General features: G+C 44.0%; 1 protein-coding gene across 1 annotated transcript in view; it reads left to right on the top strand.

Moving 5' to 3' along the window:
* LOC146042469 (C-Jun-amino-terminal kinase-interacting protein 3-like) overlaps positions 1-16361 on the top strand; it is a 113491-nt gene that overhangs the window by 15444 nt on the left and 81686 nt on the right. Inside the window, exon 2 of the mRNA XM_083162461.1 lies at positions 16009-16129. Coding sequence (XP_083018587.1) covers positions 16009-16129 — 121 coding nt within the window. The remainder of the gene's footprint in view (positions 1-16008; positions 16130-16361) is intronic.

The raw sequence follows: 16361 nt of genomic DNA, 5'->3' as shown, positions 1-16361 counted from the left end.
TGCGGGGTATATAGAAACCAGAGGGGCATGTAGGCTGTGTACATGTTTATATACTGTGCCTAATCCATTTACTGAGGCTGCAGTGACAAACGGCGACTTTACATAAGCTTCTTAGTTTCATTTAGCATTGTCTTGTTGCTTGCTTTAATACAGTTAGGAACATACAGTAGGAGGTGCGCATTCAATTATACCAGGCGTCTGTAATGCAATGTTGTCAGTCAGGGTGGATTACTGACTATAAATAACACAAGTGAGTAAATGTATCTCTCCCTCTTGCTCTCTCTCTCTCCTCATACATACTGGGCATTTAATGAGTAATATAAATGGATCTCCCCAAAGCATCCTAATCTCATACCACTGTGGTGGGGGGGGGGGGGTATTCAATTAGGTGCCAAATTTTTCGATTATCCAAAAATCCGGCACGGACAAAAACACAAGGATATGAGAATTACTCTCCGATCAACGTTTAAAAAAAGTGTATCGGCTTAGTAGAAACATGACTAAAAACTGGACAAAAATGGCCGCAATTGAATAGGATTTTTTTTTTTTTTGCTAGCTAAAAAAAAACTGATTGAATTTACTTTTAGGGAGTCTCTAATCCTACTGTGAAAGTGTACTTGGTGGGTGCTAATATAGCTCTCCCAAAAATCAAAAACATTTTGAAATGTATTGACCTTAGAGTTGTCTCCCTTGTTACTTAGTAACATATATTTAGGGGTTGGGATCATTTGGTCGACAGTCATCAGGTTAACACCATTAGGTCAAAATGGTTCTAGGTCGAGAGGTCATTAGTTCGACCGGTCGTTAGTTCGAAAGGTTCAACAATATCTAGGTCCACAGTCAAAAGGTCGACATGGGGTTTTTCACAGTTTTTTTTTACCTGGATGTCAACACAGTTGACATGGACACAGTTTAAAGTGCACCGCATCCCCTCACATCGCTCGCAGCTCGCAATGCGTCGGGCACGGTGCCTCGCTACTCTCGGCACACTTTTATTCTCTCACCACGCCCTAGTAGATGTTAGGGCAGAAAATACCGCATGTCCGCTCAAAAAACAGTGAAAAACCTCACATCAAACTAATGACCTGTCGAACTAACGACCTGTCGACCTTTTCCCGTGTCGACCTAGACCCATGTCGTCCTTTTCCCATGTAGACCTAATGGTGCCGCCCTAATGACTGTTAACCATCATGCTGTAGACCAAATGACCGCATCCCATATTTAGGGGGAGTGAAGAGATTGGTCTGATTTGGGTTCTCCACGCCAAACTACATTTGTAGGATAAAAGAGTGCAAAAACCAAGGGAAATTTCTAGTTATCTGAACACCTTTATATATTTCTTCAACTAAATTCCAGAGTGCATAATAGAACCACAAAAAATTGTGACAGACTTTTTTTTTTTATCAGTCATGGCATGCAGAGTAAATCCTCTTGGTTTAGAACTGCTGTTGGTGTTCCTGTCTACACTTACCAGTCCTATTATTCCTTTACTTTGTGTCTTTGATTTCCTTTCTATACATGGTATTCAATTGTTATATCGCACCCTGACAGGAGATTATGGGGCGATATTCTATTGATCTACTTTTCTTTTGCACATCTCGCTCATTATGGTCAGGTTTAGCCATGCGGTACATTTGCACATTTCAGCTCAACACCCCCAGGGATAGCAAGCTGAAATGCTGGTGCGAAACAATTGAATACCACCCTATGTGTCATAAACTTAAACTGAATTATTAAAATGTAATTTGTCAGTTGCTAGACTACAACGTGGATTAATGCTGATATTTTAATGATGACAGTGGTATAAATAGATAGCGCTGTATTATTATTTTATGGTAAATGTGAATCACTCTCCCTTTCTGTAAGAAAAATAACTTCTGGAACTTGTTTCCTAGCACGGCGCCAGCGATTTTTATCTTAAGCATCGGGACCAAAAAATCATGATGATAGCATCACATGCAACCAAATCGCATGCAATGCGATCAACGCGATTTTTACATTGGAATCAATGTAAAATGGTCCCTGAGACCATTTTACCATTGGGCCCAATGTTAAAAGCCCCCGAAACCCCAATTTTAATTGCATAGCCCCCCTCATGGGTGAAATGGTCCCCCATTGTTAACGCCACCCCACTATTGACGCCAACCTGCGCTCGCCACACTTTGGGCTCGTGGCTCATTGCACTCGCCACACTATATAAAATCAACTCCACGCCGACGTGGATAGTGGGGGTATGAAAAGGTCGGAGGACGCGTACCGCCGCCCCTCGCGCCCTGCGCTCGCCACGCTTCGGGTTGGCGTCAATAGTGGGGTGGCGTTAACAATGGGGGGGCATACAATGAAAAATGGGGTCTGGGGGCCATTTAACATTGTACCCTATGTAAAATCGTGTTGATCGCGTCGATCGCATGGCATCATAATTATAATGGCGCCCATCCGGGTTATGCAATTAACCACGACGGGCGCCGTGCTAGGAAACAAGTACCTAACTTCTTCTGTCATTTAGACTTTGCCCCCATTAGTCATGTTTATCTTTGATTCCAATAACTCCTACAACAATTGGTGACAATGGGGACGATGTGTCAAACCATCTAAAGTGGAAATCTTGCCAAAAGAAGTAATAGTCTTGTAGCTACCATGGAATGTACTCGATTAAGTACAGATAGTAGCTGACTTATCTATAGGTCACTTATACACTTGACTGCTTCAGAAAGGTTGTGTTATTGATAGACAGCAGTAAAGCAATCTTATCTGGTTCCGTACTGAAAATGTAAAGCTCATCTGTCAGACACTTTAATGGGATGGCTACTGTATACGCCTCTTGTGCTATGTCTTTCTACTGCATGTGGCACAACACTAGGAAGCCATTGCCAATGATACCAAACCAGATACCAACATCTCCATTTTCCCACCCAAGATTTACACTTAATGCTGTTTTCGGTACTCTTTACCTAGCACGGCGCCCACGATCTTGATCGTGGGCATCGTGAGGTAAAAAATCGTGTCGGTCGCGTCGTATGCGGGCTAAAGATGCCCGCACGCGACGCGATGTCCACGATTTCCCATTGAAAACCATGTTAAACATGGACATCGTGTCGGTTGCGTCGCGGCCGGCCATAAATGTGACGCGATGCCCACGATTTGCAATAGGAATCAATGTTAAAAGGCCCGATGGGCACGATTTTAATGTTAAATGGCTCAATGGACCCGATTTTACCATAGGAAACAATGTTAAATGGCCCTTAGAGCCCAAATACTTACCCTGAACTTTGAAATGGCCCCCCCAATTGTTTACGCCACCCCACGATCAACGTCAACCCGAAGCGTGGCGAGCGGCGGCGGTACGCGTCCTCCGACCTTTTCATACCCCCACTATCCACGTCGGCGTGGAGTTGAGAATAGAATAGTGTGGCGAGCGTAGCGAGCCACCGAGCCCGAAGCGTGGCGAGCGGACGCGGATACCTTCACAGCTATACGCGTCCCCTCGCGGGCTTCACAGGTGTCCGTGGCCACGCGGACACCTGTGAAGCCCGCGAGGGGACGCGTTTACCTGTGAAGGTATCCGCGTCCCCTCGCGGGGCTCGCTGCGCTCGCCACGCTTCGGGCTCGGTGGCTCGCTGCGCTCGCCACACTATTCTATTCTCAACTGCACGCCGACGTGGATAGTGGGGGTATGAAAAGGTCGGAGGACGCGTACCGCCGCCCCTCGCGGGCTCGCTGCGCTCGCCACGCTTCGGGTTGACGTTGATCGTGGGGTGGCGTAAACAATTGGGGGGGCCATTTCAGAGTTCAGGGTAAGTATTTGGGCTCTAAGGCCCATTTAACATTGTTTGCTATGGTAAAATCGGGTCCATTGAGCCATTTACCATGAAAATCGTGTCCATCGGGCCTTTTAACATATATTCCTATGGCAAATCGTGGGCATCGCGTCGTGGCCATCGTGTGCACATTTATGGCCGGCCGCGACGCGACCGACGCGATTTCCATGTTTAACATGGATTTTAATGGGAAATCGCGGTTTTCTGCTGCTGAATACCATAGATAACAAGTACGTGCCTCATACCTTATTTAGTAAGTTATTTATACAGCCATACCTATTCTGCAGCACTCTACAGAGAATATGTGGCCACTAACATCAGTCCCTGCCCCGGTGCAGCTTAGAATTTACATTACTAGTCTCCATTCTAGCACTTTGCTCCTTGTAGTTCCTCTTCCTGCCTGGGGTGTCGCTGTCTGCTGTGGTACTTCAAGAACAGTCTGATTTCTATCTCAATGTTAACCCCTTCCCGACATTTGACGTACATTTACGTCATGGTCGGGAAGCACTTCCCGACACATGGCGTAAATGTACGTCATGGATTTAAACTGTCACCGCGTCTATAGACGCGGTGACAGTTTCAACATGTCTGCTGTCCCTGACAGCAGACATGTCCGTGCATGCCCAGGGGGGGCTGCGATGCCGCCCCCCCGTCGGCGATCGCTGTGATTGGCTGTTCAGTGTGAACAGCCATTCACAGCGTTTTCCTGTGTCACCGGCGAATAACGTTCGCCGGTGACACGGGATCAGAGGTGATTGGTGCTGTAAAGTACAGCACCAATCACCGCGGGGTGTAAGGGTGACACTGGTGTCACCCCACCTCACCCCGCCCGCCCCCAAAGGCCGTGATTGGTCCGTCGGACCGACGGACCAATCACAGCCAAGGAGGGGGATTTAAACTAACGGTGACTGCACTGCAGACGCCATTCCGGTCTGGAATAGCGTGCAGTGCGGTCACCGTGCCCACCTGCCGCCATATACTGACCAGAACCTTGCTCCATACTTACCTGATCGCTGCTTCATCACTGCTTGATCACTGCTTGATCTGTGCTGGATGCTTCCTGGATCCTGTTGCTACTTGTGCCTTCCTGTGCTGTGAAATTGTGCTGCTGCAGTGTAATAGCTAGATAGAGAGATAGATAGAGAGAGAGAGAGAGATAGAGAGAGATAGAGAGAGATAGAGAGAGATAGAGAGAGATAGAGAGAGAGAGAGAGATAGAGAGAGATAGAGAGAGATAGAGAGAGAGATAGTGTCAGAGAGTGCTATATTTTGTACTGCTGCAGTGTGATATAGTTATAGATAGAGAGAGAGAGATAGAGAGAGAGAGATAGAGAGAGAGAGATAGATAGAGAGGCCTAGTGACAGAGTGCTATATTTTGTGCTGCTGCAGTGTGATAGTTATAGAGAGATAGAGAGAGATAGAGAGAGAGAGATAGAGAGAGATAGTGACAGATTGTGCTATATATTTTTTATATAACTGACTGCTGCCCCCTCCTTTTGTGCTGATCAGTATAAATTAACTGATCAGCAACTTTTTGGGGGCGCAGGTTTTTTTTTATATATAGATATACCTGTCAGTGCTGCTGCTGCAGTGTCATAGAGTGATAGATAGTGAGAGATAGAGAGATAGAGAGAGATAGTGACAGAGAGTGATAGAGAGTGCTAAATTTTGTGTCTGCTGCCCCCGCCTTTTGTGCTGATCACTATATCTGAGGTGATCAGCAACTTTTTTGGGGGTACAGAGGTTTTTTTTTTTTTTATATATACCTGTCAGTTGCACCAAAGGTTGTGCACCTGCTGCACCTCACTGGTAATCAGTGTCGCATCACTGATCACCTTTTTTTTTGTGTGTGTGCTGTGGGGTCTTTTTTTAATTTTTTTTTTACACACACTGTGATTTTGTGGGTGTCCTGTGGCCGCTGTGCGCTGATCAGTGACGTACATCACTGATCATCTTTTTCGGCACAGGGTTGATCTATTTTTTTTTTTTTTTGATCAAATTCCTGTTGCCTTTGAGCGCTGTTCAGTGACGGACGTTACTGACCAACATCTGTGCTCAATTTTTGGCGCAGGACCTTTTTTTTTTTTTTTTTTAACCCCTTCAATTTTTTATTTTTAACCCCTTCATTTTTTTTTTTTTTTTATTGGTATAAAGTATTTTTTTTTTTTTCTGCACTACATACACACTACACACTACATACCCCCCGGGTTGAAATAAAGTTTGTACCCCCCCCTACACTATACACGTGTTGAAACATTTCACTACCAGTAACACAAAAATAAAAATGGCATCCCAAATGTCCTCCCAAATGTCCTCCCAAATGTCCTCCCAGTCATCCAGGAGAATGTATTCAGTGGAGGAGGCATATGCCATGCTTGCCTCTGACTCAGACACAGCCAGTGATGCAAGCGGGGAATTTGAAGGATTCGTCTTAAGCTCCTCTTCCTCCTCTGGTGATGAGGGACCCCCTCAAAGACGCCCCCGTAGAGCAGCTGAGACCCCCCCCCCCAACAATTGATCTCGTATGGACCCCACCACCAGACAATTTTGAGCCCCAGGTTCCTGAGTTTTTGGCCATGCCAGGAATCCAATTTGATTCCACAGGTCTCAGAGAAATTGACTTTTTCAAATTATTTTTCTCTGATGATTTTATAAATTTAATGGTGGACCAAACTAATTTATATGCCCAGCAGTTTATTGCTCAAAACCCCACGTCATCATTTGCTAGGTGGACCCCTGTAGATGCAGTAGAGATGATGACGTTTTGGGGTCTGGTGTTTCATATGGGCATAGTAAAAAAGCCAGAAATTAGGCAATATTGGAGTACAGATGTTCTGTACAGTACTCCATTTTACCGTATGGCCATGACCCGGACTCGATTTGAGACAATTCTTAAATTTATACATTACACCGATAATGCACAGTGCCCACCCAGAGATGATCCCACCTTTGACCGGCTATTCAAAGTCAGGCCGGTCATTGATCATTTCAGTGCCAAATTTGAAGAGGTGTACATCCCTGAAAAATTTATTTGTATCGACGAGTCCCTTATACATTTTAAAGGAAGGGTTAAATTCCGCCAGTACCTTCCCAGTAAGAGGGCAAGGTATGGCATAAAAATGTATAAACTGTGTGAAAGCACCTCAGGGTACACCCACAGGTTTAGGGTTTATGAAGGGAAGGATTCAAGAATTGAACCGCCAGAATGCCCCCCCTCCCTCGTAGGTGTTAGTGGGAAAATTGTCTGGGATTTAGTGCACCCCTTCCTGGATAAAGGTTATCACCTCTATGTGGATAACTTTTACACTAGCATCCCCCTGTTTAAGGCCCTTGGTTCAAGAGGTACAGCAGCTTGCGGTACTGTGCGCAAGAACCAAAGAGGCCTCCCAAAAACGCACATTGCCCAAGTAATGAGAAGGGGTGAAAGCAGGGGAATATGCAACGAAAATATGTTGTTGGTCAAATATAAGGACAAGAGGGATGTCCTTATACTGACAACAATTCACGGAGACAGTACCACCTCCGTCCCTGTACGAGGTACCAGTACCCACACCTCCAAACCTAATTGTATCCTGGATTACAATAGGTACATGGGCGGAGTGGATCTTTCAGATCAGGTACTGAAGCCGTACAGTGCCCTGCGGAAAACAAAAATCTGGTACAAGAAGGTGGCCGTGTATATCATCCAGATGGCACTGTATAACGCTTACGTGCTATTCCGTTCTACCGGCCAGAGGGGGACATTTATGCACTTTCAAGAGGAAGTCATAAAGGGCCTAATATTTGGGAACCAGCAGGCAGAGGGCCCCAGTACTTCTAGTACTGGCCCCCGTATTGTACCAGGGCAGCATTTTCCTGATGAAATCCCCTCCACTGGAAAAAAGGGCAGGACACAAAAAAGGTGCAAAGTTTGCTATAAAAAGGGAATAAGAAAGCAAACTATTTTCCAGTGTGACACTTGCCCCGACAAACCCGGCCTATGTATAAAGGAGTGTTTTAAAATATACCACACATCTATGGAATATTAGGTTCATAATTTCACCGTGCTTCGGGGGTCTTGCTAATGCCATATAGCACCCACCATTCATTCCACCAGAATCTGAGCCGCAAAATCCAAAAATCACTCCTTCCCTTCTGAGTCCTGTCATGCACCCAACTGGTATTTTTTGGTCACATGTGAGGCATTGCCGTACTTGGGAGATATTGGGGCACAGATTTTGGGGTGCTTTTTCTCCTTCATTCCTTGTGAAAATGAAAAATTTTGAGCCAGAACTGCATTTTTGTGTAAAAAAATGTAATTTTTCATGTTCACTGCCCAGTTTTATCAAAATTGGTGAAACCCCTGGGGGTTTGAAATGTACACTATACCCCTAGATGAATTCCCTGAGGGGTGTAGTTTGCAAAATGGGGTCACTTGTGGGGGGGTTCCACTGTATTGGTGCTTTGGGGGTCTTGCTAATGCGACATAGCACCCACCATCATTCCACCAGAATTTGTGCTGCAAACTCCAAATATCACTCCTTCCCTTCTGAGTCCTGCCACTTTTTGGTCACACATGAGGCATTGCCGTACTCGGGAGAAATTGGGGCACAGATTTTGGGGTGCTTTGTCTCCTTCATTCCTTCTGAAAATGAAAAATTTTGAGCCAGAACTGCATTTTTGTGTAAAAAAATGTAATTTTTCATTTTCACTGCCCACTTGTATCAAAATTGGTGAAACCCCTGGGGGTTTGAAATGTACACTATACCCCTAGATGAATTCCCTGAGGGGTGTACTTTGCAAAATGGGGTGACTTGTGGGGGGGTTCCACTGTATTGGTGCAACATAGCACCCACCATTCATTCCACCAAAATCTGTGCTGCAAAATCCAAAAATCACTCCTTCCCTTCTGAGTCCTGCCATGCACCCAACTGGTATTTTTTGGTCACATGTGAGGCATTGCCGTACTCGGGAGAAATTGGGGCACAGATTTTGGGGTGCTTTTTCTCCTTCATACCTTCTGAAAATGAAAAATTTTGAGCCAGAACTGCATTTTTGTGTAAAAAAATGTAATTTTTCATGTTCACTGCCCACTTGTATCAAAATTGGTGAAACCCCTGGGTGTTTGAAATGTACACTATACCCCTAGATGAATTCCCTGAGGGGTGTAGTTTGCAAAATGGGGTCACTTGTGGGGGGGTTCCACTGTCTTGGTGCTTGGGGGGTCTTGCTAATGCGACATAGCACCCACCAAAATTCCACCAGAATCTGAGCTGCAAAATCCAAAAATCACTCCTTCCCTTCTGAGTCCTGCCATGCACCCAACTGGTATTTTTTGTTCACATGTGAGGCATTGCCGTACTCGGGAGAAATTGGGGCACAGATTTTGGGGTGCTTTTTCTCCTTCATACCTTCTGAAAATGAAAAATTTTGAGCCAGAACTGCATTTTTGTGTAAAAAAATGTAATTTTTCATTTTCACTGCCCACTTGTATCAAAATTGGTGAAACCCCTGGGGGTTTGAAATGTACACTATACCCCTAGATGAATTCCCTGAGGGGTGTAGTTTGCAAAATGGGGTCACTTGTGGGGGGGTTCCACTGTATTGGTGCTTGGGGGGTCTTGCTAATGCGACATAGCACCCACCAAAATTCCACCAGAATCTGAGCTGCAAAATCCAAAAATCACTCCTTCCCTTCTGAGTCCTGCCATGCACCCAACTGGTATTTTTTGTTCACATGTGAGGCATTGCCGTACTCGGGAGAAATTGGGGCACAGATTTTGGGGTGCTTTTTCTCCTTCATACCTTCTGAAAATGAAAAATTTTGAGCCAGAACTGCATTTTTGTGTAAAAAAATGTAATTTTTCATTTTCACTGCCCACTTGTATCAAAATTGGTGAAACCCCTGGGGGTTTGAAATGTACACTATACCCCTAGATGAATTCCCTGAGGGGTGTACTTTGCAAAATGGGGTGACTTGTGGGGGGGTTCCACTGTATTGGTGCAACATAGCACCCACCATTCATTCCACCAAAATCTGTGCTGCAAAATCCAAAAATCACTCCTTCCCTTCTGAGTCCTGCCATGCTCCCAACTGGTATTTTATGTTCACATGTGAGGCATTGCCGTACTCGGGAGAAATTGGGGCACAGATTTTGGGGTGCTTTTTCTCCTTCATACCTTCTGAAAATGAAAAATTTTGAGCCAGAACTGCATTTTTGTGTAAAAAAATGTAATTTTTCATTTTCACTGCCCAGTTGTACCACAATTGGTGAAACCCCTGGGGGTTTGAAATGTACACTATACCCCTAGATGAATTCCCTGAGGGGTGTAGTTTGCAAAATGGGGTCACTTGTGGGGGGGTTCCACTGTATTGGTGCTTGGGGGGTCTTGCTAATGCGACATAGCACCCACCAAAATTCCACCAGAATCTGAGCTGCAAAATCCAAAAATCACTCCTTCCCTTCTGAGTCCTGCCATGCACCCAACTGGTATTTTTGTTCACATGTGAGGCATTGCCGTACTCGGGAGAAATTGGGGCACAGATTTTGGGGTGCTTTTTCTCCTTCATACCTTCTGAAAATGAAAAATTTTGAGCCAGAACTGCATTTTTGTGTAAAAAAATGTAATTTTTCATTTTCACTGCCCACTTGTATCAAAATTGGTGAAACCCCTGGGGGTTTGAAATGTACACTATACCCCTAGATGAATTCCCTGAGGGGTGTACTATGCAAAATGGGGTGACTTGTGGGGGGGGGGTTCCACTGTATTGGTGCAACATAGCACCCACCATTCATTCCACCAAAATCTGTGCTGCAAAATCCAAAAATCACTCCTTCCCTTCTGAGTCCTGCCATGCACCCAACTGGTATTTTTTGTTCACATGTGAGGCATTGCCGTACTCGGGAGAAATTGGGGCACAGATTTTGGGGTGCTTTTTCTCCTTCATACCTTCTGAAAATGAAAAATTTTGAGCCAGAACTGCATTTTTGTGTAAAAAAATGTAATTTTTCATTTTCACTGCCCACTTGTATCAAAATTGGTGAAACCCCTGGGGGTTTGAAATGTACACTATACCCCTAGATGAATTCCCTGAGGGGTGTAGTTTGCAAAATGGGGTCACTTGTGGGGGGGTTCCACTGTATTGGTGCTTGGGGGGTCTTGCTAATGCGACATAGCACCCACCAAAATTCCACCAGAATCTGAGCTGCAAAATCCAAAAATCACTCCTTCCCTTCTGAGTCCTGCCATGCACCCAACTGGTATTTTTTGTTCACATGTGAGGCATTGCCGTACTCGGGAGAAATTGGGGCACAGATTTTGGTGTGCTTTTTCTCCTTCATACCTTCTGAAAATGAAAAATTTTGAGCCAGAACTGCATTTTTGTGTAAAAAAATGTAATTTTTCATTTTCACTGCCCACTTGTATCAAAATTGGTGAAACCCCTGGGGGTTTGAAATGTACACTATACCCCTAGATGAATTCCCTGAGGGGTGTACTTTGCAAAATGGGGTGACTTGTGGGGGGGTTCCACTGTATTGGTGCAACATAGCACCCACCATTCATTCCACCAAAATCTGTGCTGCAAAATCCAAAAATCACTCCTTCCCTTCTGAGTCCTGCCATGCTCCCAACTGGTATTTTTTGTTCACATGTGAGGCATTGCCGTACTCGGGAGAAATTGGGGCACAGATTTTGGGGTGCTTTTTCTCCTTCATACCTTCTGAAAATGAAAAATTTTGAGCCAGAACTGCATTTTTGTGTAAAAAAATGTAATTTTTCATTTTCACTGCCCAGTTGTACCACAATTGGTGAAACCCCTGGGGGTTTGAAATGTACACTATACCCCTAGATGAATTCCCTGAGGGGTGTAGTTTGCAAAATGGGGTCACTTGTAGGGGGGTTCCTAAATTTTAGCATCTTATGGTGCCTAGAAACCTACATGGTGCCTAAAAAATAATCTCATAAAAAGGAGGCTCCAAAATCAAGTAGGTGCTCCTTCTATTATGAAGCCTGTGGTTTGGTCAACGTGCACACTAGGGCCACATATAGGATATTTTTGAAAACAAAAGAATTGGGGGAATCAATTTTTAGTCACATTTCTCTAGTAAAATGTACTGTGTTCCTTAGAAAAATGTATTAAAATTGCAAATCTGCAAAAAAAATGAAATTTTGAAATTTCACCTACACTTTGTTTTAATTCCTGTGAAACACCTAAAGGGTTAACAAACTTCCAAAATGCTGTTTTGAATACTGTGAGGGGTGCAGTTTTTGAAATGGCATCATTTATGGGGGTGTCTCACATACAAGTCCCTCAAAGTCATATCAGAACTGAACTGGTCCCTAAAAAAATCAGTGTTTGAAATTTTCTTGAAAATTTGAGGATTTGCTATTCATATTGTAAGCCTCCTAGTGTCCAAAAAAATTAAAAGGAAGTTGAAATAATGATGGAAACATAAAGTAGACATATGGTCTATGTTAGTTATTAACTATTTTGAGTGGTATGATTATTTGTCTCACAAGCAGAAAATTTAACATTTTGCAAATCGCTAAATTTTCCATTTTTTCACGACATTTTGGTATTTTTCACAAAAAAACACAGACTGTATCGACCCAAATTTACCACTAATTTGAAGTACAATGTGTCACGAAAAAACAATCTCAAAATCACTGGGATAAGTAAAAGCAAAAAAAAGTTATCCCCACTTAAGTGAGACATGTCAGATTTGAAAAAAATGGCTCTGTCAGGAACGCAAAAACTAGCTCTGTCAGGAAGGGGTTAAGATACAAACCAGACTGTTGTAGAAACACCACAGCAGAGAGCGACACCCCAGGCAGGAAGAAGGAACTGCAAGGATTTTTCAAGGAGCAGGGTGCTAGAATGAAGACTATATTACGTTACACGTACTGTATATACAAATACACACTAGGGTTAATTTTTGTTAGTCACAATAGCAATCCACCCTCCTTGCCCATTATTGAACCCCACCTCCCTTAGTCTGGGATATGGTCGCTAGACAGTATGAAGCTTGACCACTAAAGGTCGACACATGAAATAGGTCGTCAGGCCTAAGGTAGACAGGGTCAGAAGGTCGAACAAGGCATTAGGTTGACAGTCAAAAGGTTGACGTGTTTTTTTTTAAATATTTTATTATATGAGAATACAATAGTGTACCTGAAGCATGGCGAGCACATCGGTACACTGATACAGTGTCCAAGTTGACTTATGTCGACATTCAGCACAAAAAAAAACATAAAAAACGCATGTTGCCCTTTTCACTGTTGACCTTCCCATTGTTGACCTAATGCTTGTGTCAATCTTCCGACCCTGTCGACATTAGACCTGTCGACCCAAGTCTTGTTGACCTTTAGTGGTTGACATAATATATGTCGACCTTTGTACTGTCAACGCAATGACCCACATCCCTTATGGTGTGTAAATATGGTGCAATATGGTCGCTGAGCAATTTTGGCTTCTATCTCTCAGCAATATATTGCTCGGTGTATCGTTTTCCTCAGCGACCAGCAATTTTAGTGAAAAGCTTGCAATTTTCAGGCAGAGATCGCTGGTTCTGGTACACCGTGCATTGTGCACCAGTGACCAGCTTTTTTTAGCCAGCGACCATTAAGGGAGCGCGCTCTTATATATTTATCTTCAACAAAACAAAAAACACAGTGGCGATATGGTTGCTCAGCAACCACTTAGCCAGCGATAATGGCTTAAATCACCCCCGTGTGTACAGGGCATAAAGGCCCCCATACATTAGTATGACTTGTTCTAAAGACAAATCGGACCTGATTGTCCCGGCAGCTTCCCGGGGAGAGGTCACACACACGATTAGGCACTTGATGTTCTAAGTTTTGCATGTGATAAATCGCTAGGGGTGTATTGGGCCGGGCAGGGTGAACAGGGAGCCAGGCTGCAACAGAGCTCTCAGCCAGTCACTGGCTGCCCATCTTATGTGCAGCCGGTCCGACCGCCCCGGCTCCGATCCGATGCGGACGGAACTGCGCATTGGGTCGGACGGGATGTCTACACATGCGATTTGGCTAGATTTTAAGGCCCGATCCATCCAGATCTCGTGAAATCGGGCCCAAATCGCATAGTGTATGGGGGCTTTAAGTCTGTGGTGGAACCAGACATGAGAGAGACGAAATGTTCAGAGCTGTGACTTAAGAAATACATTTATTGATGGGTGTGTGGTACAGGGGTTCCGACAGTCGGGATCCCGACTGGCTGGACTCAGACAGCATGGCGAGCGCAACAAAGCCCCTTGCAGGCTAGCTGTGCTCGCCACACTGCGGGCACGCCACCTATTCTGTTCTCCCTCTATGGGGGAGAATAGCCGGTGGCCGTCGGGAACCCGTCTGTCGGTGTTTTAACAGTCGGGATCCCGACGTTGGGTAAATGACTGTTGGGATCCCGACGTCGGGTAAATGACTGTCTGGATCCTGACTGGCACCCTTTATTGATCTCTCCTTCATTATTTTAGTAAAAGAATGTTCCCATTTTATTTTAAAACTATGTGGAACCATTCCATGTGATGTTTGCTGTACTATATAATTGTCACCTTAAAGTCAGATAAATGACAAATGTCTTTGATCCCAAAGAGCAGCAACACCCAGAGGAAGCACCCCGGGCTTGTGCAGAACCAATAATCTGAATGACTGTGTCTTTGTATATGGAGATGCTGGTGTTTGCATGTATCTGTACATAAAATGAATAGTTGAATCTATTATCAGCCCGGTATTTGTATTACAAGTTACTGGAGCCCCTGCACCATGTACTATCATTCTTTGACTACCATAACATTTAATGCTTTTGATATTGTGAATAAGGTCTAATAATAAAGTGGTTGTACAGCGGTAATATTCCATATAACAGTCTCACTTTCGGAATTTCTGGAGTTCTATTTAAGATGGGATGATGAACTACACATGCCAGCATGCTTTGCCTTAGTTTTGCTATTTGGCCGTACAGAAACTGATGCAAAGCATACTGGGGTGTGTAGTTTATCAGCAGCTGGAGGGCTGTTTATTGCCCACCCCCGTTCTAGAAGGTGCTAAATAAATACGTGGAATCTGATTGCTTTGAGCAAGGTCCCATCTTCAATAGAACTACCATCAAAGTAAGTTTACCCCTTAGGTCCAGATGTACTAAGCTTTGAAAAAGTACATTTTCATATATGACCAACCAAACATCTCCTAAATATAATTTTTCAAGCCCAGTCTATAACATGTCAGACAGAATCTGATTGGCTGGTGGTAATCATTTCTCTCCACTTTATCACTTTTCAAGGCTTAGTACATTTTTGAGACCTTAGAGAGGTCTTCCCATATACAGTAGGAACCTTCATTTTCCATAAATACCTTTACCATTACTTCGATGCACTAAGGCTTTAAGGCCCTTATTCAGGTCGCAGTACACATTTGTTATTTTTACATTGCAATTTAGATTTCAGTTTGAACACACACACCATCCAAATTTAACTCTCTGCACATGTTACATCTGCCCCACCTGCAGTGCACATGGTTTTGCCCATTTTGAGAACAAATCTGTACTGCGATCATATCTGAATAAGGGCCTAAGACTCCAGGTAACAGAGACTTTTTAACTGATTATTGCTGGTAGTATTGTCCATGAACAGTACATTGAAGGAGGTCCACATGGTGTAGGAGTGGATGCCTCGGATGCAGTACATGGGTTGATTGAGAACAGCTGATCGATTTGGCACAAAATCCAGTAAAAAGCCCAATGTCATGGCTGGCTGCAGACAAACCAATGGTTCTTCACAATCTGAGGTCAGGACTGGTAGCAGACAAGGCAAAGTCAGCAAACAATACTGATGCTGGACAACACCGTCAAATCCTAGGTCAGTATGGTTCAGCAATAAAAAAGACACCAAGGGAAACGGGTTCTGCAACTGGGTCAGCGGGAGCCGTCACCAGCACAGATGAGAGAGGGAGAAAGATCTAGTTTGTGAATGCTGGAGAACCAGGCACATTCTAACCAGCTGTAGCACACGTGAATAATCTTGGCCTAGCAGACCAGGATAGTGGCACCAAGTGCAGTCAGTCGGATATAAAACTCACACAACCCTAACTTTCTAACTTCTAGTTGCAGCTGCCGTTTGCAGAAGCTCCTCGTACAGAATGTGGCAGATATCTCTGACGTCCGTGTATTATTATTTTTTTGTTCTTTATTTTCAGAGATGCATGGAGATGGAGGATGGCATTGAGCAGGAAAGGAAACTTTTCAAATCAAATTTACTAACCATGGAAGCTCAGACTAAAAACATGGAACTGAAAGCCCGAAGTTATGCTGATCAAAGTAAGCATTAAACTAGCTCTGGAAACTTTAATGCATGTTGTCCCATTATATTGGCTGCAAATTTTTTTTTTTGGAGGTTCCATTTTTTCTTATTCACTCACCCAAATACTATTTGCTGGGTATGCCAGATAAGTGTTTGATGTTTCAGCTGGCATGTCTTCTGACAACATTGTAGTAGAGTCTAATGAAGTTCATCAATGGAGTGCAACTTGAGAACAAAGACCGTTATGTG

This window comes from Crinia signifera, chromosome 19 (assembly GCF_055691185.1).
Source record: "Crinia signifera chromosome 19, ASM5569118v1, whole genome shotgun sequence".
Lineage (NCBI taxonomy): Eukaryota > Metazoa > Chordata > Amphibia > Anura > Myobatrachidae > Crinia > Crinia signifera.
The sequence above is the reverse complement of the archived record's forward strand: the minus strand, read 5'-3'. Positions and strand labels throughout refer to the sequence as shown.